This window comes from Octopus bimaculoides, chromosome 10 (assembly GCF_046866305.1).
Source record: "Octopus bimaculoides isolate indiv1 chromosome 10, ASM4686630v1, whole genome shotgun sequence".
NCBI classification, from domain to species: domain Eukaryota; kingdom Metazoa; phylum Mollusca; class Cephalopoda; order Octopoda; family Octopodidae; genus Octopus; species Octopus bimaculoides.
This window is the reverse complement of record NC_142937.1, coordinates 19,845,138-19,870,137: the sequence shown is the minus strand read 5'-3', so window position 1 is coordinate 19,870,137 and position 25,000 is coordinate 19,845,138. Positions and strand designations below refer to the sequence as shown.

Genomic DNA, 25,000 nt, shown 5'->3' with positions numbered 1-25,000 from the left:
TTTAATAAATCACCAAAATCTTCACAAACGTTTAGTCTGTTTCACGCTTCCGTTCATCGGAGTGTTGTAATCATATATATATATATATATATATATATATATTCGTTTATTTTTTATATTTGTTTCAGTCATTTGACTGCGGCCATGCTGGAGCACCGCTTTTAGTGGAACAAATCGATCCCAGGACTTATTCTTTGTAAGCCTAGTACTTATTCTATTGTTCTCTTTTGCCGAACCACTAAATTACGAGGACGTAAACACCAACATCGGTTGTCAAGTGATGGTGAGGGAACAAACATAGATACACACACTCTCATACACAAGTGTATATATATATATATATATATATATATATATATATATATATATATATATATATGGGAGAATATACAAATAATAACAACAGACGAGGACAGGTGGTGTAAATAACAAAAGTATATATTAGTATTAGTATGACGCTCGGGAATACGGAAAGTCTTTAACGTTTCGAGCTACGCTCTTCAACAGAAAGAATACGGAGACAAGGAGAAAAACACGGAGAAAAAAATTGATATATATATATATATATATATATATATATATATATATATATACGACGGGCTTCTTTCAGTTTCCGTCAACCAAGGCTTTGGTCGGCCTGAAGATACAGTAGAAGACACTTGCCCAAGATACCATGCATTGGAACTGAAACCGGAACCATGTGGAGGGTAAGCAAGCTACCTACTACACAACCACTCCTGCATATATATATATATATGTGTGTGTATGTGTGTGTGTGTGTGTGTGTGTGTGTGTGTGTGTGTTTTTAAGAATATTCGTACACATCTATTCACCCATATATATATATATATATATATATATATATATATACAACGTGTGTGTGTCTATGTTTGCCTATGTGTGTGTGTGTGTGTGTGTGTGTGTGTGTGTTTGCATGCGTGCGTGCGTGTAAAAAGAGAAAGAGAAACCAATAAATGAAGTTATGTAAATTGGCATCGGATAAGCAATTAACTCCCTTGCATACGCACACATGCACATAGACAAACACAATACAATACAAACACACTTACATACGCACGCATACACACACATTTAGAAAGAATTGTTTCTAGAACTAATTATTCCATCTGTTCTGGCACTGTATTTGGTTAAAAACACAATCAATATTTTGTTAACCGTTGCGTAAGCTAAACGATCAGATATGTTTGCATGCTCATGTAAAATTCTGTTGAACATGTAAGCCTTTGGTCACACTAAATAAGTTTTCTTTCTAATCTACGCACTGCATATAAGCCGGAGAAAAGAAGAAAAAAATCACTTACGGTGTTACATTTACTAGAGAAAGTAAATCTATGATATAAATTGTTATTTTCATTCTTTTACATTATGAAGTAGGTTTTGCTAAGCAATGCTTGCTGTTTTAATCGTTTACTTTTTATCGATTTCTCAAAGCTAAGGACTTTGACCGCCATTTGGCCACTTTTAACTGTATGATGATGATCAACGTTATCATCAACATCAACAACATTTAACGTCAGTTTTCTATGCTGGCATGGTTTGGGCGGTTTGACAGGAACTGGCAAGCCCAGATGATACAGGTTACACAGTCTGTTTTAGCTTGGTTTCTACAGCTTGATGCCCTTCCTAAAGCCAACCACCTTACAATGCGTTCTGGATGCCTTTTACGTGGCTCCATACCCAGTGCTTTTTATGTGGTGCCATCGCCAGTGCTTTTAATGTGGAATCACACCAGTGCTTTTTGTGTTGCACACGCATCAGTGCTTTTTGTGTTGCACACGCACCAGTGCTTTTTTACGTGGAATTATCACTAATACTTTTCACGTGGCCCCTCACCAGTACTTGTTGTGTAGCACACGCACCAGTGCTTTTTAAGAGGCACGAGTGCCAGTACTTCTTGCGTGGCACAAGCACCAATGCTTTTTATGTGGAACCATCACTAGTGCTTTTTTTTACAGTTATTCATAATTGTATTGTAGTGTTCCTTGTTAGTTTGACTGTAATTCTGTAAGTATGGCCAGATGTGGGGCTGGGAAAGACAGTTCATTATCAATAGGGAATCACATAAAAGGTGTAACATAGGTGTAACGTAGGTTAACACTCACCGTTACCATAAATATATTCCAAACAAAATAACCGGGTCGCCGCGCTGCTCGACATTTCACAGAGAGTGCTGACCTCCGAACAGTAGCATCTGCTTGGTCTATGGCCAGTTCTTTCTTCTCAGTTTCCGTATGCATGTAGAGATGCCATTCTTGTTCATCCACAAAAGACTGTCGATTGACTACATGATGTTCATCTATGTCTTCAATCAATTCAACTTCATATGAGGGAAGCTCGGAGGCCACAGTCACAGTGAGATCCTGAAAGAATAAAGCGTGATAATGTTTATTGTATAAGGCAATATCTAAAAGGAAAGGAGACAAAACCAGAAATATATATAGCTAGAGTAAGAGACGTTTCGGCGATTATGTATGGCATTGCTGCGTCGAAACGCTGACTTGTTTCACATCAGCCGTTTTAATGATTTTCCCTTTTGGTCTCTGTGTGTGTGTGTTTGTGTCTCTTTCTGTCTCTGTCTCCAGAAGTGCAGGAATGAAATTTGCTTAGCGGGATGTGAACCCACGTCCAATTAAAGATGTTCAAAGAATTTTCATTGTCTACATTCACAAAACAATTTTCGGGAGTGTGCTTGCACCTGCTGCACTCCTCTGTTCCTGAGCCTACATCTCTCACTGACACTCTGTCTATCTGTCTATATCTGTCTCTCTCCACTCCTCTCTCTCTCTCCCTCCAACTCTTTCTATATGAGTATATTTCAGTGCTCACATACGTGTGTAGCCGTGTATATTGTATGCGTGTTTACCTCTGGTGGCAAAACGTACAGTTGTCAGCGTCCATGTGTGTGTGTGTGTGTGTGTGTGTGTGTGTGTTATAGCACATTAATATTTATATCATATTATATAATATATTATATTATATTATATTACATTACAACATAATATATTGTATAATTCAGATTGTATTTAGTCAAGTTGCAACGTCATATTTCATAACTGAAATATTTTATCAATCTCTGAGGCATGGAAGAACAGTTATTATAAATATACAACACAACGAACAACAAGAACAAGAAAGATATGTTATATATTTGAGCAGCTGAAAAATAAACTCCAAATTCTATTGTAAAACAACATTGACTTATACATGTGATGAAGTTAACAGAAGGAAGTGGAAGGAAAATAGTTGCAGCAAACGGATAACCAGGTTCATAATATGAGATTGAACATATATATTACACACACACATTTAAGTGTGTATACACACACACACACACACACACACACACACACATATATATATATATATATATATATATATACATATATATATATATATATATACATATATATATATATATATATGCAGACACATATATAGCATATACATACATATACATAGACACACAGACACAAATACACATACACGAGCGCACGCACGTACACATACATATAGGCGTAGGTGTAACAAGCTTGCTTTTCAAGCGCATGGTTTAGTTTCAGTCCCACTGCGTCGCATCTTGAGCAAGTCTTTTCTACTTTAGCTTCAAGATTTTCAGACGGAAGCTGAAAGCAGCCGATCGTATATCTGTGTGTGTGTATGTGTGTGTGTGTGTTTGTGTGTGTGTGTGTGTGTGTGTGTGTGTGTGTGTGTGTGTGTGTGTGTGTGTGTGTGTGTCCGTGTCCATACTTCTGCCTTTGTAACCCACCACCGCTTGATAACCGGTGTTAGTTTGATTATATCCCAGTATCTTAGCGGTTCGTCTAAAAGAAATTGATAGAATATGTAACGAGTTTTAAAAGGATAATAAGTACTGGGATCGATTTATTCGACTAAAATCCCTTTGAGGCAGTTCCCTAGCATGGCCACAGTCGAATGACTGAAAAAAGTAAAAGATATTTCTTTATTGCCCACAAGGGGTTAAACATAGAGGGAACAAACAAGGGATTAAGTCGATTACATTAACCCCCAGTGTGTAACTAGTACCTATTTATTCGACACCGAAAGGATGAAAGGCAAAGTCGACCTCGGCGGAATTTGAACTCAGAACGTAGCGACAAACGAAATACCGCTAAGTATTTCGCCCCGCGTGCTCACGTTTCTTATTACTTTATTGCCCACAAGGGGCTAAACATAGAGGGGACAAACAAGGACAGACAATGGATTAAGTCGATTATCTTGACCCCAGTGCGTAACTGGTACTTATTTAATCGACTCCGAAAGGATAAAAGGCAAAATCGACCTCGGCGGAATTTAAACTCAGAACGTAACGGACAAACAAGAACAGACGAACGGATTAAGTCGATTACATCGACCCCAGTGCTTAACTGGTACTTAATTTATCGACCCCGAAAGGATGAAAGGCAAAGTCGACCTCGGCGGAATTTGAACTCAGAACGTAAAGACAAACAAAATACCGCTAAGCATTTCGCCCGGTGTGCTAATGTTTCTGCCAGCTCGCCGCCTTAAAAGATTAAAAATATTATAGAAGCAATATCATCGACTTCCTCTTCCCCTCAATAACTTCCGAAATTTGAAACCATTTTTAGTCTAGGGAACGGAATCGGTGAGCTGGCAGAATCGTTAGCACACCTGGCGAACTGTTTAACGTTTTTTATCCCTCTGTACGTTCTGAGTTCAAATTCTTCCGACGTTGACTTTATCTTTTGGCGGGGTTGATAAAATATGTATCAGTTGAGTACTGGGATGGGGCGGGGTGTAATTGGCTTACTACCTCTCCACAAATTACTTACTTGGTGCCTAAAATTTGAAATCATTATTATAATAGAAAATATGCTTCTTTAAAGAAAACAAAGTTTAAAGAAGAATTTTTTATCGAATATCATATTCCTTAATTAACCTTTATAAGCTAAATCCTTATAAAAACAGTTCATAAAATACATGTAAAAATAAATATATTTCCGTCTATTTCAAATTATTTAAAAACGTAAGTCGTATGTTAAAAATTAATAAATTAACAAAAGGCAGCCCTTTTCTTGTTCTTTGCTTTTGCATTTATTTCTCAAATAAATAAATAAATTCTCCTATGTACGCGATTGTAACAAAGGTAAAATTCAGTCAGAATTACAGAACAATTGGATTAAATTAATAAAATAATGCTGATATGCTACACAGTACTACTCAATCAATGCAAAAATTTCGTTCACGTTAGTAACATTTGGAGAGACAGCGCCTTGTGTAATTCTTATTAAAGAAATTACACGTGAGTATCAATCTGATTTATAAATATTCTGTGCTTTGAATAGTGGAAACAAATATGTAGTAAATTCTATTTAAATTTAATACATATTATAATACAGATATTTTAAGAGATTTTTCCTTCTTAAAATAATCTAAATTGTTTACATGTCTATTTGTAAAATGTAACATTCTTAAAGAATCATTCTTTATTGATCTTATTTTAAAATAAATCAAAATAAACTTTCCAATACACCTTCTTCCGTCAGTTTTCATCAATTTCGCTCACAAACGAATACTATGTTTGAAATTCAGTTTATTCAACAGTTAATAAGCCGTTAGTGTATTTCATATAACAAAATATCTCTTTTAAAATCTAGTACTTGATTTGTCGGTCACTTTTAGCGAAGCGCTATGTCATTGGCACGTAAACAAACCAACAAACCGATGGGAGAATGACAAGTATAAAGAAACATACACACACATTTTGACCTACATATAAGCTTTAACGCAGTCTCCGCTTAACAAATTCACTAACAAGGTCCGAGGCTATGGGAGAACACACTTGCCTAAGGTGCCACATAGTGGGACAGAATATGGAAATCTGAAAGTACATGACTTCAACGCGTGCTTCTTAAGCATACAAACACACCTTCACACACATACACCTTTTTTCTGCTAACATCTTATATATTTATTTTACTTTTCTCCTACGCTTTGTTATATAATAAACACTTCTTCCTCTCAAAGACTTATATATATGTGTGTATGTGTGCATGTATATCTATCTATCTATCAATATATATATATATATATATATATATATATATATATATATGCACACATTATCATTTACCGATGTAGGATGGCTCGCCCATTGCAAGCATACCTTTCCCAACAATTGTGATACATTGTAGACGTTGAGTGAGCAACAGCCATACCTTGCCTGCCACTCACTTACTGAACCCTGAAATCAGGAATTTGCGGTTAACATAGAATGCGGCAGATGATTTTCGTCTTTGTTGTGGTTACCGGTCGCGTTAGTGGCTGTTCGGTATTATGTTATTGTTTTGTTGTTTAATACCAGGCGGCACCGACAATAGAGAATGATAATGAATGCCACAATAGCCATCCTACTTTTCGATTTGCAGTCATAAAATACACAGGGATAGATTATTTTGTGTGTTTTGCTTTCTGTGATGATCGGGTACACTTTGATGGAGATTTGGCAGCTATTTCTTGAAGGCCTAACGATTATAGACTAGGAGTGGCCAAGGTGTTTCATAAGTTCAGCCACAAAAATATCTTTAAGCATAGCTGTGAGGTAAGAAGTTTGCTTCCCAGCCACATACTTCCCGGTTCAGTCCCACTGCGTTGTACTTTGGGCAAGTATCTTCTACGATAGCCTAGGGCTAGCCAAAGTCTTGTGAGTGAACTTGATTGACGGAAACTGAAAGGAGCCCGTCGTGTTTGTGTTATTTTGTGTTTGTGTTTCTTTGTGTCAGTATTTCTCCTCCACTACACCGCTTTACAACAGGTGATGGTGGGTATCAGACGCTGCAAACGAGCGGTTCGGCAAAAGGAACTAATAGAGTAAGTAGTAGGCATGAAAAAGTGTTAGCGTCGATTTAGTCGACTGAAAATTATTCAAGGCGTACGATAAAAGTTAAATATACAGTTCCTACTTTTCACTCGCTAAGAAAGATTGTTTAATCCCTGCTTGTTGAATGCTTTTAAAGAGTCTTCATTTTGGCAAGTAAAATGTTGAAATCTGGTTGGTAAGATTAAGAACAATGGCTATGGAATCCAATATAATCTTAGGAACCACACATAAATTTCTGAGCCGTAGTTTAGCCTACGTTAACTTACCTGCTCTCTTACTGCTGATGTTATTCATTGATCTAAGACCAGCTTCATCATGCAACCCTATGACCATCTATCATTATGTAATCACATAGCAGTAACTATCGTAAGATTATTCAATAAGAAAGCATTCGTCAGATGCAAATTGCTCTCATTATTATACTAAACTATACTGATATTATTATCGTCTGTGTACACTACTAGGTGCATGGGTATCACATCATTAAGTGTCAAAAGCGTAAGCCTCGGTCGCGGACCTGAGTGTAGTGGAACACGAGTACAGATCTCGATAGTAGATCAATGCTTCAAATAATTAAACCTAGTTGGAATTCTGACAGAGTACGTGTTTACCAAGAAGAAATATGCCATGATCTTGAGTGAACAGATTAGCACTTATAAGTTTCGAGCTACTGCTGCTTAACATGCAACGAAGGCAACGAAAGACGTTTAAAATACATCGAGGGCGGGGGAAAGGGTATAACAGCCCAAATATTTACCAACCACATTTAAAAGTAAATCTTTAAAATTGGTGAATGACATGTCGGCTTTTTCTCTAGTTAACTTGATGGTTATACTTTATTATAACTATCAATTTTTTCGCAAGGTAAAATAAATTTATTATAGTTGTAGCCGGAATATTCAGCCATTGCTCGATATCACAATTCACTAAGATATTGCCGACATGATCAACAAACTCTGACCAAACACGGCATCGTGTCAAATAGGATCGCTTTCTTTTGGCGCGCTTCCATTTGAACCTACCGTCCGGCATAAATGCAGTACATCGTGACTACTAGACACAGAGCTTTGGGATGCAGCTGAGAGAGCAGTGACAGACAACGTCGGAGTTGACAAACAAAGTCGGCTGACAGCAGCTAACAACAGAAAGGCAATGAACAGTCGGAGGACGAACGACATTAGAAGTCAGTAGCCGGCAAGCAACTAACGACACTTTAACTGCTGCAGCCACTACACCAAGAACAAAAACTCTCGATGTTTTGTCGTTCGTTGTAACAACAACTGTCATTTCTTGTGTACGAAAAGAATAAATTGTTTATCAAAATCTCAACAGACTCCAATGTTCTTTTCTCTTCATAGCAAATAAACATGTATTGCTAATGTAAATCTTTTTCACTGCATTAAACTGTGTTACTGCTTTCAAGATAAAATTTGAAGTAGATATTCTGAATATTGAAAGTAGTTATATTGAAAGACAAAAACAAAAAAAAACGGAATATGATACAGGATAAATGAGAGAAGTGGGGTAAGAGAGGGGATGAGTAGCAGAGTGAGAGAAGGTATCAGGTAGAAAGCGAATACGAGACAGTATAGACAGTAACATGGTTACGATCAGGAGTTATATAGAAAGGAAAAGGAGAAGAAATTTAAGTAGAAAAAGAAAGAGGGTGGAAGTGGTTATATATAGAATGAAAATGCGGCAATTGAAAAAGATAGAAAAATGTCAGTAAATCCTCAGAGAAAAAGAAACTATTTTAGTTTCAACAAATTAGATACAATATTTTTAATTTGTGAAGAATATAGCATTCTTTAAGACTAATATGATTTTCTTTAAAAAATTCTGTATGATAAATGTACTGATGCTATTAGATACCTAAGATACATGTGTTTACTAATTAATTGCATTGATATATTTCCTGATAATAATAAATAATAATAATAATAATAATAATAATAATATATTAATTTTGAATTTGTTCTCTTCAGTCTACCTTTTAAAATCAAAAATATAGAAATACAAGACAGTATGAAGTAGAGAAATTGTAAAGAAAATTCGTTTCTCTAAGAGAGGTTAAGTAGATGAATAATAGAAATGATTTCTTTATACAAACATACATACATATACATATATACACACACATGCCTATCTATCAATGCACACACACACACACACACACATATATAAGGTGAGCTAGTAATATCGTTTGTACGTCGAGCAATATGTCTAACGACATTTCTTGCAGCTATTTAGGTTCTGATGTTCAAGCCCCGCAAAGGTCAACTTCTATCCCTCTAGTGTCAATAGATTAAAGTACAAGACAAGCACTGGAGTCGAAGTAATCGACCTGTCTGTCCCTGCCCCGCCCCTCTCAACAAGATCGCTAATTTTGCACTCTACAACGAATCATTATCCCGTTCATGGGGAACGTTGTGGTCACTTATGCGTCATAGAAACTGAATTGCCGGCCTTGCGAATTCTAGGGCTTATATATACGTGTGTGTTTGTATGTGTAAGAGAATATATATATATAAGAGAAAATATGTTATGGTGACGTAAGCACACCAACACCGATCTCAAAGGGGTGATGAAGACACAAAGAGACACATAGATAATCACACATGTAGATATATATATATATATATATATATATATATATACATATACAAGACAGGCGTCTTTCAATTTCTGTCTTCTGAATCCACTCACAAGTCTCGAGGGTAAAGTAGAAGGCACTTGGTCAAGGTGCTACCTAGTAGGACTGAACCTGGAACCATGAGGTTGGGAAGCAAGCTTCTTACCACACTGCCACGCATGCTCCTATATATATTATATAACATGTATATATTATATATATATATATATATATAACATGTATATATTATATATATATATATATATATATATATATATATATATATATATATATATATATATATATGTATGTATATAAAACAATATCTCTAAGACAATTACGCACACACTCAGAAGGTATGACACGCACGTTTGCATTATAGAATCTTGGCATCCAGCCATGAGGTAAATTTTGATACTATGGACAATCATTCACGCTGAATGAATGATGCAACGACTAAATTGTACCCGTTAAATAAATGAACGTAGGACGACCCCAATATGAAGCAATGTAATTTGAGAAGACAAGAGTATGTTGGAAAGGAACTATAATAATTGGGGAAAGGAGAATAAGAATTTCATGAAATAAGGTTAAACGATGTTGAATGAATGTAAGAAAGAACATGAAGAAGTGGATTTGTTTTTTAATGGTTTTAACGGTAATTTGTGTCGTCTCAGATATCACCAGTCATTATTTACCTCTCTTGCTAACTGCTGTGGTCTCTCAAACCAACGATGATTTTAACGTATAAATCTTATGCTATAAATGCTTGTAATATTTAGTGTAGTAAGCAATACAGCGTAATTAACTGATACTCTACCGTTCTGTCCTCTTCTAGCTATAAATTAAATCCAAGCGGTCGACCGACTCGCTATAAATAGCAGTGAAACGCCTTCAATTGCTTTAAGATTAACCGATCTTAAACATTTATTGTTTATTATACTGAAGTTTGCTGTTTTAGTGTGTTTTTGACTGGCTAATATGTCTTCTACACTGCAATCGCTTTACCTTCAACACACATTCTCAGGACAAATTGCAAGCCAAGTAGGGCACCTCTATAATTAACCAAGCTATTAAATAGTTAATATATGCAGGCGTGGCTGTGTGGCAAAAAGCTTGCTTCCGCGCATGCGTCAATCAGAGTGCATTTGGTTTGTCGTTTGTGTCAGACGTTTTTTTTTTTTTTTTTTTGCTCCTTTGAGGGTAGAGACAATATACTCAGACTTTAGCGGGTCTGAGTTGTCTTCAGCAGAGGAGGAGCATGTAAGGGGGGTCATAAAGATGGACGGAGCTTTGGAGAATACAAGGAGTTTTCCTGAGGTCGCGGAGATGATTTTTATATTTTTAATTGTTATATGATCCCACATGTGTTGTAGCGTCCCCCTCTGTGTAATGCCTTTATGGCAATTTACAAGAAATAACACCACATAATAGACACCACATAAAACATTGTTTTATGTTTATTCTAACTTGTAATGGTTCCTATTTCTTATTAATTGATATTTTTTTTATATTTCAGGTTCTATATGTGACTGTTTAATTATGCCATGTACAAAAGAAGCCTTGGAACTGTCTGAATTTCAAAGAGGCCGTATTGTGGGTCATTCTGAAGGTGGGCATAGTCAGCGTAAACGCGCAGAAAACCTTGGGATCTCTCTTTCTACAGTTCATAGAGTGATTGTGCAATTCACCAGAGAGGGGAAGGAGTTCACATCACCTTGTGCAAATCAACCAGGGCCCTCTGACAGGACCCTTCTATTTGCTAAGAGAAGTGTGGAGGACAATCTTCGTTGCAAGACCTCTGACATAGCAGAACAAGTTGATGTCAGTCACAGAACAGCTGTCAGGTATCTCCACAAACTTGGTTACTATGGCAGAGCAGGAAGAAGGAATATGAAGCGGAGAAAAGATTGGGCCAGCGAGATGGTGGAGAGGCCATTAGCATTTTGGGACACTGTCATATTCTCTGATGGGTCCAGATTTGCTGTATTTCCTAACAGTGGCCCAGTGTAGGTCTAGAGACTCTCTGATCAAGAATTTGATGTGAAAAGATTGCAGCTAACAATGAAACACAGCAGCTATTCTGTGATGGTCTGGGGAACAATTTGAAGCAATGGTTGATCAGAGCTGGTGGAGTGTGAGAGAAAGATAAACTCAAATAAATATGTGCCCGCATTGCAGAAAGGACTCCTGTCAAATTTTTCCGGTGGTGAAATGATTTAAGAAGACTATTTATGGAAGATGGGATTTCTTGTCACACAGTTAAAATGACCCAAGATTTGTTGGAAAAGAATGGCATTAGAAAGCTTCCATAGCCAAGCCAGTCACCAGATATGAAACCACTTGAACACTTCTGGGACATAATGGACAGGACACTTCATAAAAAGAACTAGAAAGCATCTTCAAAGCGAGATATTTTGAGATTATTGCATGAAACTTAGCAAGGAATTCCGCAAGAGAATATTCACCATCTGATCAGTAACATGCCTAATAGGGCCCTTGTATTGAAAAATGCAAATAGCATGTCTACTAAATATTAAATGCTCACATTTTAACAACTAACAAATAATTTGAATGTATAATTTCAGATTTAGATAAATTTTAATGATTACAAGGGTGTCTATTTACTTCTTTCATGTCTGTGTATATATGATTGAAGCAAAAATGAGCCAAGAGAAATAACACGAAGTGGCGAAGGGCATGTACTTAAGCTTCCACGCAGTTTTGGAGTTGTAAAGGTCATGTAATTAGGCAAGGTTCCACACAGTTTTTGTGTACCAAATCCACACTAAAGATATCGGTCGGCTCAGGGCTATAGCAAAAGACCCGCTCCCAAGGTGCCTACTGCACAGTACGACTGGACCCCAGACAACGAGATAGCAGAGCGAGCTTTTTAACCCCACAACAAGGTCTTCCACAAAACGTATATTCAATCAGAAATCCTTTCTAATGGAAGCACAAGGTCTTACATTTTGGGGGAAGGGTTTAAGTCGATTACATCAACCTCAGTACGTATTTGGTACTAATTTTATCGACCCCGAAAAGATGAAAAGCAAAGTCGACCTCGGCGGAATTCGAAATCAAAATTTGACGGCAGATGAAATACTGCTAAGCATTTCGCCCGGCGTGCTAACGGTTCGGCCAGCTCGCCACCTTATCTTCAATCAGAGATAGTATGATGTGAAACGAGTGGTTCGCAAACGAGCTGGGAGTGAGTTAGTAATGTAGCAGATAGCCACTTCCACTGACCACGCTGTTGCTGTCACGTGGTTACAAATGGTTAGTGAAAGTCAGAGGTGAAACCAAAACGAATGAGAGAAATGTTAATAATGTAAAGAAAGGAATGACATGGTTGAAATATTTGTTGAACGAAGGAGTAGAAAGAAAAGGGGAGAGAGAGAGAGAGAAAGAGAGAGAGAGAAAGAGAGAGGGAGAGAAAGAAGGAGAGAGACAGAGAGACAGTGTTTGAGGGAAATTCTAAAATGATTTTATATATTATTATGACTGGAAGTGAAATTACACAGCAAAATAGCTTTGGGCGTTATTTTTTAAACTTATAATGGAATTGAAATTAAATTGTTATTGTATATTTCTCAATCATTTATTGCACAGGAAACAATAAGATTTATATCCAATAAAAATGCAAATCATCCTCTTCTCCTTAAACAACACCTCTTAATTCTTTCCGTGGAATTTCTACGGGTTTTGCTTGTAGTTACATATATTACCATATCCTCTTAGTTCAGTTAAACAAAAGGAGAAAAGATTGAAATACACAAGAGATTTTGCACAATCTGTCGAGCATTGGGACTGAAGTATCAAACCTCGGGGCTAGTAAATGAGCACCATAAACATACAAACTTGCCTACAGCTATAACACAATTTAGAATTGGAAAATTGTTCATGAAACTAAATATGGTTTATTTTGTGAACTGGGATGAATTCTAAGAATTTCTGTATTTACCATTTATTCGAGGAATGTACGTACATATTCAGCTGGTCGAAACTTCTAGCTAAGTAAAATTGGTGTAAAGGGGAAGTAAAAACATGGCGTTTGTGATATACATTTTAACTTTTGTTGAAATCTGACTGTTTGATCTTCTGTGTATGAATTCCTTATCGTTAAATACAATTTTCTTTTAATGTGTATAACTTTGAAGAATATTAAGGAATACAACTTACTATGAACCTTTGGGGGTGGGGGATACTTCTCAAACAGGAATGTTCTATAGAGTAGAATGTGCGTGCATACGTGTGAGTATGTGCATATATATATATATATATATATATATATATATATATATATATATATATATATATACACACACACAAAGAGACGACATCGAAAAAAAAAACAAATGTTATGTAAATAACTCATTAACTTACAGTTGTTTCAACTATAAGATGTGGTGGACTGTTATAAAATGCATTACACATTCAAGGCTCTGATGAAACTATATGATATAATGCAGGTACTCGACGAAGAGACCACCACATCTTATAGCAGAAACAGCTGTAAGCTAATGAAGTTCAATAAATAACATTTGTTTCTCTGGTGTTATGTCTTTCTTTATATATACATATATACACGCACACACACACACACACACAGGTGTGTGTGTGTGTGTGTGTGTGTGTGTGTGTGTATGCATATATAACATCATTAATATAATATAGGTACGTTCGCCTCAACAACTTGAATTTTCGTGTTGTAGTATTAAATGCCAAATTATATCGTATTAAGAATATCAAAACTTTCTCAACGGTATTTTTTTTTTTTCATTCCTGTTGAAATATTCAATTATTTACTGGAGTCAAGATACCAAAGACATAATTGACAAGAATGTATTTTGCATGCACTTTAGTTCTTACCACTCTCTTGTGGGGAAAAATACCCCATGCAGGAAGAAAGATGCATTGCATCAGAAGAAAGCGCAGACATAACTTCCGGCTTCCATAAAGTTCAAGTCTGCTGTTAGGCTATAATGTTTTCCATATCTGTTTTTACTATTCAATATGACTTGTGTTTTCAGGATGACTTGTGTTTTCAGAAGCACATGAAAGTGTTACCCTCAGGCACTTAGAAAACATCAGAAATTACAGCTTTCAACGGTTTGGTTACTCTCACTAGAACTACCTCTTATTTACTTTATAAGAATAGTAAAGTTCATTTTCAAATACTAAATTCATTCACATGTACACACGTAGACACAGCGAACAAAACGGTGAAAGAGAAGGTAGAGGAGGGGGAAGAGGAGGCGTATGGTGAAAGAGCGGGTGTAGAGCGGGTGTAAAGAGAAAGGAGAAACGCATAGAATCACAAATCATGCATTCTCACATACATACCAACACAAGTATACATTCCAACAATACGCCATTCGTAACAGCTACATGACCTCAGAAAAAGACACACATACGCTGAGAAAATGAGATACGCACATAAGCATATTGCAACAACGTATATAGCTATAATTTACTGTATTTTCATAAATGATGTTATAGCGAATGGAAATAAAATACGAATAAATATGTAAAAAATATTTCCATTAAAATTATATTAAATAAATGTAAAAAATATATAGAAAATCGTGATTTATGGAATATTAAAATTTAACAATGAAAGATAAAAAAAAAAATATTAACTCCCAATAATAATTAAAAAAAAACAATACATGAATTTGCAATATTACAGTATTAATAAAATGAAATTAGTACTTTTTAGTGAATTGGAATAGGTCTCATTTGAAAAAGAGCATCAAAGAGCGATTGATTGAGAAAAAATAGAGATACGGATATACTGAAAAATAATTAGCAAATAATAATCATTCGCAGATCGATATATATATATATATATATATATATATGCATGGATGTTTATATTTGAGTGTGTCTATATAGAGGGTGGCTCCACTACAAAATTGCACATTTTAAAGCTGTTAACTCACTTGCTTTTAATTTCATTTTAGATTTAACCCATTAACGATAGGAAAGGGGGCTATTCTTAGCTTTGAACAAAAGAAATTGCTAGTTGATGTGTAAAAACAATTTAGGAGAGAGATGCAAATAGATCTGCCTACGCGACTTAACAACAGTTCGAATGAGAGGTGAGTTTGAAGCCGACGCAACTGTTCCGAACAGCCACAAAAAACTTCCCTGAAAACCGCGGACATCGACGAGCCCACAGACCAAGAAAGGCTATTGGAAACTGATTGCTAGAAATGAGGAAAATCTGTGCCTCAAGCGAGTCGTGAGATTGTAACTTCAAAATCAAGGTTCCATCGCATTTTGAAGTGTTGTCATTGGATAAGTCACATTTTTAGAAGAGTCCCTACTTTTAACGACCTGGATCCGGACCGAAGAGTGGAGTTTTGCAAAATGTGTAGAAGAGGCATACTTTCCACATTGTTTGATGTGTGGAGGGTACATTTAAAGTAAGTGAGTCGATAAACCGCTAAAAATTGTACTACTGGGGGTTTGCGAAACCACATATTACAGAGGAGCATCATGTTAATTTACCGTGAGTTACAGTATGGTGCGGCTTGTCTTCAAAAGAATTTATTGAACCGTGCTTTTGATACAACCGACACTGACACTATTTACGTGAACCTGCTGTGACAATCTGTACCATACCAAGTTTTGAAGGGGACTTTCAAGATGTGGAAAATCATCACTACTATAGTAGTGTAAAGGCCTACATTAATGTGATTTTGCCAAACCTGTGGGTTGGAGAAAAAGGAATAGAATGCATTCTTTGATTAACGAACCTCACCTCAATACACTTTGGTGAGGGATGGGGGAATTAAAAGATAACTTTACGGTACAAAACGCCCAACAGTTGACGAAATTAGGGCCCCCATTGCGCACAAAAACCTGCTTAAATGTTTCTTGTCTTTTGCGATTTCTGTGTTTTCTGTTAATCGGCCTAGTCTAGACTGATCATTAATTTTAAAACAGGTTTTCATAATATGTAAGATTCACTCTAGATTATCATAAATTTTGAAAATCAAATATATTTTAAGAATACTAACTTTACAGTCATTCAGATATTTGTTGTCGATTTCTGACTGTATCTACAAATCTCGGAAACTTTAAGTTGCAAGAAACACAGTCAAACTGTTACTAAATGTGTGTGTGTGTGTGTGTGTGTGTGTGTGTGTGTGTGTGTGTGTGTGTGTGGTATTTTAATATAAGCTTAAGGTTTATGGCGATCATCGGCTTAAGAAAATAGTCTAATAAATGGGCATATCAGCCCTCGAGAGAAAAGAGCAGGCTTTTCTATCCACGTGGGACTCAAACCCACATCCCTTTGTTGATGCGATAGCGTAAAGGTAAAACACTTAGTCGCATTAACAACGGGATGTAGATTCGAGTCCCACGCGGATAGGAAAGCCTTCTTTTTTCTGTCGAGGGCTTATATGCCCCTTTATTAGACTATTTTCCTTAGTCATTGCACGGTGATCGCCATAAACTTCAGGCTTATATAAAAATACCATTATTAGTATTTACAGAATTGTAAAACAAGTCACGTATAAAAAAAGCATTCGCACTGGAAGCATATATATATATATATATATATATATATATATATATATATATATATATATATATATATATAAAATTACTTATATATAAAGGGCATTATCTGCGTAGTAATGCCTCACGCTTCGAGGGACTAAATAAGTCAAAAACTACCAAAAATAAGAAACATATTTACTGAAAGCGAGGGAATGCTGACTACTTGATAAATTCTTATAAAGAATTTATCCTATATTATATTATATATATATATATATATATATATATATATATATATATATATATATATATATATATATATATATATACATATGGCTTAAATATATATTATATATGTATGTGTGTATCTATGTTTATACGCGTTGAATGGCAGAGGAGAACTGAATATTTCAGAGAGGGAATCTGAGGGAGATAATAGCTTTTCCTAGCAATGTACAGTGGTTTTTATGGTGATGTGCAGTTGTGAGTTTCAGTTCAAAGGTGAGGGCCATTTTAACCTATGAATTGGAGTTTAACACCAAAAGTTCACGTTTCTTGCAATGTCATTAACAAAATTTCAATAATTGGATTACGTTAATGTTTCCCCGTGAATCTTAGGCATTCTTCAAATACCTGCGTATTGTCTCCTTCATTAAATACAAACATAGAGTCCAACTGAAAAGGAATTGATTACAGAGAGAGAGGGGGGAGATGGAGGGAGGGAGGGCGGGAGGCGACGGAGAGAGGAAGAGGGAGGGAGAGGGAGGGGGAGAGAAAGAGGGAGAGAGAGAAGGAGAGAGAGGGAGACGGAAGAAGGCAGACGGAGAGAGAGAGAGAAAGGGGGGATAGAGAAGGAGAAAGAGGGAGAGAAAGCGGGATGGAAAGAGAGAGGAAGACGGGGAGAGAGACGGGGAGAGTGAGAAAGGAAGAGAAAGAAGGGGAGAGGAAGTGTAGATTATAACTAGAGATAGACAAAGAAAAGTAAGACAGGTAAGAGCCAAGAAAAGTGACGCGTCAGCAAATTGCTTCAGTGCCATTATGTAACCTCTAAGTAATCTTTAAATTAGAAGATTCCATCTGTGTTTCAACATTATGTGTATTACTATCATTATGAAGACGGCGAGCTGAGGTCGATGTAATCGACTCCCCCACCCTCGTCTTTACAATTACTGGCCTTCGAAAAAGTGGCGAGCTGGCAGATCGTTAGCGCGCTGGATGCAATGCTTAGTGGTATTTCGCCCATCGCTACGTTCTGAGGTCAAATTCCACCGGGGTCAACTTTGCCTTTCATCCTTTCGGTTTCGATAAAATACGTACCGGTTAAAAACTGGGGTCGATATAATCGACTCATCCCTACCTGCCTCTTGTGGCAAAAAATTGAAATAATAATATTAATAATATTGATTATTAATTATTATTATTATTATTATTAGTAGTAGTAGTAGTAGTAGTAGTAGTAGTAGTAGTAGTAGTAGCAGCAGCAGCAGCAGGAGCTGCAGCAGCAGTAGTAAGGCGGTGAGCTAACAGACTTGTTAGTACGCCGGGCGGAATTCTTAGCGGCATGTTCTGCGTCTCTACGTTCTCAGTTGAAATTCTGCCGAGGTTGGCCTTGCCTTTCGTCCTCCCTGAGCCGATAAAACAGGTACCAGTTTGAGCTCAGTGGTTCATGTAATCGACTAGCCTCTTCCTACAAAATTTCAAGACTTGTGTTTCGACCAAATGCTTAGTGGCACTTCGTCCGTCTTTACGCTATGAGCTCAAATTTCGTCAAGGTCGACTTTGCGTTTCATTTCTTAGGGGTCGATAAAATAAATATCAGTTTAATCACTGGAGTCAATATAATCGACTTACCCCTTCCCTAAAAATGGCTGGCCTTGTACCAAAATTTGCAAACAATGTAGTTAAGCGCAACTGCAGACTCGTCATTTCGTAAGCCTTGTTCTTCAAACATTAACTGAATGATTCATTCATTTATTCTCTCATTCCTAAATTTTTACATTCAATAATTCATTCCTTTGCGTATTCAGTCACTCATTCATTGGAAAACTGAATCTTCATTGTGTAGAAAGATTCAATATATACACAAAACTATTAAAATATCTGATATTCAAATCAATCATTTGTCTCCTTTTAATGTTGCTTATCATATTTTATAACAGAAAACAGACGTGAGTAAGCGACTGTATCTACCCTACTTCATAGCCACTTCTGTGTTTCTGAACAAGTATCTCTATGTAGTATATGTTTTCCAAATACATTTGTGAGTGTGTTTTTCATTACTATGTTCATAAACATACTCGCATACATTTATAATATATAATATGTATATATATGTGTGTGTATTCATACAACCACACAGGCGCGCACGCGCACACACATATACACATATTTTCACAGACAGAATGAACGAAAGATAAAGAGTATATTTTGTGAAATGTATCTATTTCTAGCACTTCTAGTATCTACACAAACGTTCACTAGTTGTGTGTGTGGGTGCGTGTGTGCAGCAGCAGCAGCAGCAGATAAAAATATCAAATTATTCTAATTGCTGTTGCTTCCAAAAGGCTGATATAACATATTGTCAACGGAGGGCGGCGAGCTGGTAGAAACGTTAGCGCGCCGGGCGAAATGCTTAGCAGTATTTCGTCTGCCGTTACGTTCTGAGTTCAAATTCCGTCGATGTTGACTTTGCCTTTTATCCTTTCGGGGTCGATAAATTAAGTACCAGTTACGCACTGAGGTCGATGTAATCGACTTAATCCCTTTGTCTGTCCTTGTTTGTCCTCTCTATGTTTAGCCCCTTGTGGGCAATAAAGAAATAAGAAACGTTAGCACGCCGGGAGAAATGCTTAGCAGTATTTCGTCTTTCCTTACGTTCTGAGTTCAAATCCTTTCGGGGTCGATAAATTAAGTATCGCATGGAGTGAAATAACAAAATTGAACCCCATAGAGTCGTGAGGAGAGAAAACGAAAATTATATTATCACTATATTTCGGGAAGGTATTTTTTTTTTTTTTTGGTAAACAACCACACGCTCTACATACTCGATCTTTATTATTACTCTCCGGTGACCTCTTCAAAGACACTCCATCCCACGTGTCTCTTCCTCTCTTGTTTAGTCCATTTTGTCTCTATGGTGTATTAGAAGATTACATTAGCTAACATTACTTGTGGAAATATCACGTCAATATACGTTCTGTATGAAGTAAGAATACAATTTTATCATACTCTTTTACTTGTTTCAGTCGTTTCCTTTAGTCGAGGAAATCGATCCCAGGACTTATTCTTTGTAAGCCTAGTACTTATTCTATCGGTCTGTTTTGCCGAACCTCTAAGTTACGGAGACGTAAACACACCAGCATCGGTTGTCAAGAGATGTTGGGCGGGGGCAGACATATACACACACATACACATATACATACATACGACAGGCTTCTTTCAGTTTCCATTTGGTCGGCCTGGGGCTATAGTAGAAGACACTTGCCCACGGTGCCACGCAGTGGGACTAAATCCGGAACCATGCGGTTCGTAAACAAGCTACTTACTACAGAGCCACTCCTGTAAAACTTTTCGATCAGGTGGCTTTCAATTTCTTTCCATAGTCAAGTTTATTGGAAACGAAAAACTCGAACTTACTTCATAATGTTCTTATTCCAACTCTGGCTTCCATTTCATTTTATAATTAAGGTTGTTAATAGACAAGATATTAACTTTAGGGCGAGATTATCATCGATTTAAATAACCTCTGTACGTGACTAGCAATGAGGACAGCGTTTATGAGTTTTGGAATCCAGAGGTAACGATCCGTAACTAAATATAATACCGAAAAAAAAATATTTTCTTTCACGCTCTCGTACTTCTGTCAATGCGTTGCCTTATTGTCACTCCCTCTCTCTACTACTGAGTGATATTGTAAAGAAAGCGACAAGGAAATAGACAGGGATGGCAGAAGAGTGATGAATGTAAACTCGCACAGCAGTTGGGGTAGTAACTACTATTCTCAAGTTGTTTTGTACTAAATGACTTTGTATATAAAGTGATTTGATAGGGTCAAATGCGGAGGCAATGTTGCTGGTCGTTTATTGCTTTTTAACCAGGCCTTAAGAGGTGACAGAAACTATCAAGACTCGTATTATTAATTTGTTTTGAAGTCATATTCGTTCTTTTCATTTATTCATTCATTCGTGCGATCATCAAATGTTATTAAATCTAAGACGTGATCGTGTGGTTAAGAAGCTTGCTAGCCAGCTATGTAGTATTTGATTCCATCCATTTTAAGCACTTTGAGCAAGTGTCTTCTAATATAGCCCCCAAAGCATTGGGTGTAAATTTAGTATACGAAAATATTCAAAGAAGCATGTCATATTTTGTGTGTATGCGCGCGTGCGTACGTGCATGTGTGTGTATTTGTGCGTGTGTGTGTGTTTTCTATTTGTCCCTACCACTGTTTGAAAAATATTGTTGACATTGTTGATTTGCTTATGCTAGGTTACGTATCAGTAACCTAGCGGTTCGGCAGAAAGTATCCGATAAAACAAGTAGCAAACTTGAAAATAACTAGTGAGGGCAATTTGTTCGGCTAAACCCTTCAAGTCGGTGCTTCAGCATGGCCGTTGGCCAATGACTGACACAAGTAAACGATAAAATATACGAATTTGCGTCGGTGGATGCATTCTGGGCAGAAATGTAGTTTCTGACTTCAGTATTTATCGAGGCATCAAATATGTATAAATGGAAGTTGATATTATAGAAGAGAGCAATAGAAATGTGGAAGTACACGAAGAAAGCAAGAAGATAACCGTAGTTGTACCTTTGGCATGACGAGGTAACGTATGAAGAAAAATGTGAGGGGGACAAATGTATTTGGTTTCGCCTCCAAAGACGAAAAATTCGTATGAAAGCTAGCGGTAAGTAGTTTCGTGTGTGCGTCTGTGTGTATCCGTATATATATATATATATATATACATATATATATATACATATATATGTATATATATGTATATATATACATATATATGTATATATATGTATATGGGAGAATATACAAATAATAACAACAGACGAGGACAGGTGGTGTAAATAACAAAAGTATATATTAGTATTAGTATGACGCTCGGGAATACGGAAAGTCTTTGACGTTTCGAGCTACGCTCTTCAACAGAAAGAATACGGAGACAAGGAGAAAAACACGGAGAAAAAAAATTGAATAGTGTTCAGTCAACGGTCAATCATAATATGTATATATGTATATATATGTATATATGTATATATATGTATATATACGTATGTATATATATATATATATATATATATATATATATGTTTGTACGAATATATATTTTTTATGCATATATAGTTATTATATATATTTGTATGTATATGTAGTTGTATATATTTATATATAAACATAAAAATAAAATAAAAAGCAATATATATATTATATATTTTTTATGCATATATAGTTATTATATATATTTGTATGTATATGTAGTTGTATATATTTATATATAAACATAAAAATAAAATAAAAAGCAGTATATATATTATATATATTTTTATGCATATATAGTTATTATATATATTTGTATGTATATGTAGTTGTATATATTTATATATAAACATAAAAATAAAATAAAAAGCGATATATATATATATATATATATATATATATATATATATACACACACATGTGCAAGCACATACAACGCGCACACGCACACATTCGAATGTGTGTGTATATATAAGGAAAGGAAAGTGAGGTGGAAATGAGATGATTTATCTTATTTCTTTGAACTGAACGATACAACAAAAACAGAAAGAAAGGGAGGCTGGGAGAAATAGAGTAACAAACAAGACGAGGAATACAAGAGAATATAAAAGACATAGCTAACGTTAGATACAAAGAGAAGCGAGCGGTTAATGGGAGGAGGTGGGAGTAGAGGGATACATAGCTGATACGTATCTTACTGTTTCCATGTAAAACGTAAATAGCTGAAAAAGCATTTCGAAGTTTTATTTGTTTAGTAAATGACTAGATATGAGACAAAGGTTTGAAACTGGAACAATTTTATTCTGGAAGCCATTTATTAGCATGCAAAAATTATTATCTTTTCTCGTTCATCATTTATTATTTATTTGTTTTAATCGTTAGATTGCGGCCAAGCTGGAGTGCTACCTTTAAGGGTTTTAGTTGGACAATCGACTCCAGGGCTTATTCTAAAGTTTGGTAGTTTTCCTATCAGCCTCGTGGGTTCGTAAATAAACCAACACCAGTTGTTAAGCTGTTGTCAGAACACACACATATACACAAAACACACACAGACACACACACATACACACACACACTTTCTCTCTCTTTCTCCTTTTCACACTCTCTCTCTCTCACATGAAGAAACGACCGGTTTGCACACAGTTCCCGATACCAAATTCACTCACAAGGAACTGGTCGGCCCAGGATCATAATAGACATTTGCCAGAGGTGCCGGGCAATGGGACTGAACACAAAAACACGTGGTTGCAACGCGGGCTTCTTAACCCGACTGTCAGGTCTACTCCAATGTTATTTTTGTATATATCTTGGATCTATTTTAAAACGGGGGCGCCAGTATTTTCTTAACGAAACACTAACGAAACACTTTGAAACTTGGGACACTTGTAGAATGTGTCATATAAAACATATTTTACTCTTAGTCTTCTTAACAAAAAAAAAAAAAAGGAATTTGCAAGTTATTCCATGTAAAAGTTGTCGTATTTCTGTAATTTCAACCAATCACTGACGTCTATTCAGCTGAATAGAGTTTACTGCTGGGCGGTCATAAAAATGTTATTCCCTGTGACATATTTCATCCGGTTTAATCGTAATTTATACGCATATATTGTTTATATAATAAATTACGCTGTGCGTATCTATGTGTGTAACAATTTTAGCGTTCGGATTCTAGAGTTAAGGCTAGTTTTAGGGTTAGGGTTAGGGTTACGGTTACGGTTAACAGTCTAGTTAGGGTTAGGGTTACGGGATTAATACGATATACACCGTTACAGCGCTAGCTGTTTTCAACTGAATAGACGTCAGTGATTAGTAGAAATTATCGAAATAAGACAATTTTTTACATGAAATAAATTCGAATACAAAAATATTTTTCTGTTCTATAACACAAAATAGATAAGTATACGAAGTTTGAAAGTCTTTCCGTACCAAAAACACTACATAAAACATAAATGAAAACTGGCGCCCCCGTTTTAAAATAGATCCTATATCTTTTCTATTCCCTTCCTCATTGCTGAGAGGTCTGGGACCATGGATACCTGCACCATCTCTCTCACTCCATCGCTTACTGCCTCTGACAATTCGGTCAGAGGTCTTGCAATTCATTTTTTAATGTCGTCAAGCCAACATCTTCTCAGTCTCCTACTTCCTCGTTCCCCGTCGATTTTTTCCGTCGATATGGCGACAGCTAATTTCTTATGATGCGATTTCTAACTTTCCCATATAGTTGTAACGCTAAAACATACGTCGCTGCATTATCTTCTTTCTTATCGCATTTTTGCATCAGTCATTAGAATGCAGCGAAACTGGCTTGAAAGGTTCCGTCTTGAAAGGTTCGTTCGAATTCCCTTTTGCCGAACCACTAAAACACGGAGATGTAAACAAACCAACGCCAGTTATAAAGCGGTCGGAGGCAAACAACACACACACGCACACACATACGCTGAGTTTCCTCACAGTTTCTGTGAACCAAATTCACTCACAAGGCATTGGTTGACCCGTGGTTATAGCCGCTTACCTTTGCAACCCATCGTGGTACTGAACCAGAAACCAAGTGGTTTCAAAGAGGGTTTCATACAGCCATGCCTACACCCACAGAATATATTATTCAGTCACTCAAAGATCTCTAATTCTATTCAGGTTAGAAGAACACAATTAACGACATGCGCACTGCTTTGAAGCGTCATTTCACCAATAAGTCGATAAT

At 36.3% G+C, this 25,000-nt stretch overlaps 1 protein-coding gene across 1 annotated transcript in view; it reads right to left on the bottom strand.

Annotated features, from left to right (window-relative positions):
• LOC106876210 (uncharacterized) overlaps nt 1-25,000 on the bottom strand; it is a 493,844-nt gene that overhangs the window by 161,275 nt on the left and 307,569 nt on the right. The window contains exon 5 of the mRNA XM_089359095.1: nt 2,124-2,381. Within this exon, the coding sequence (XP_089215221.1) occupies nt 2,124-2,381 (258 nt within the window). The remainder of the gene's footprint in view (nt 1-2,123; nt 2,382-25,000) is intronic.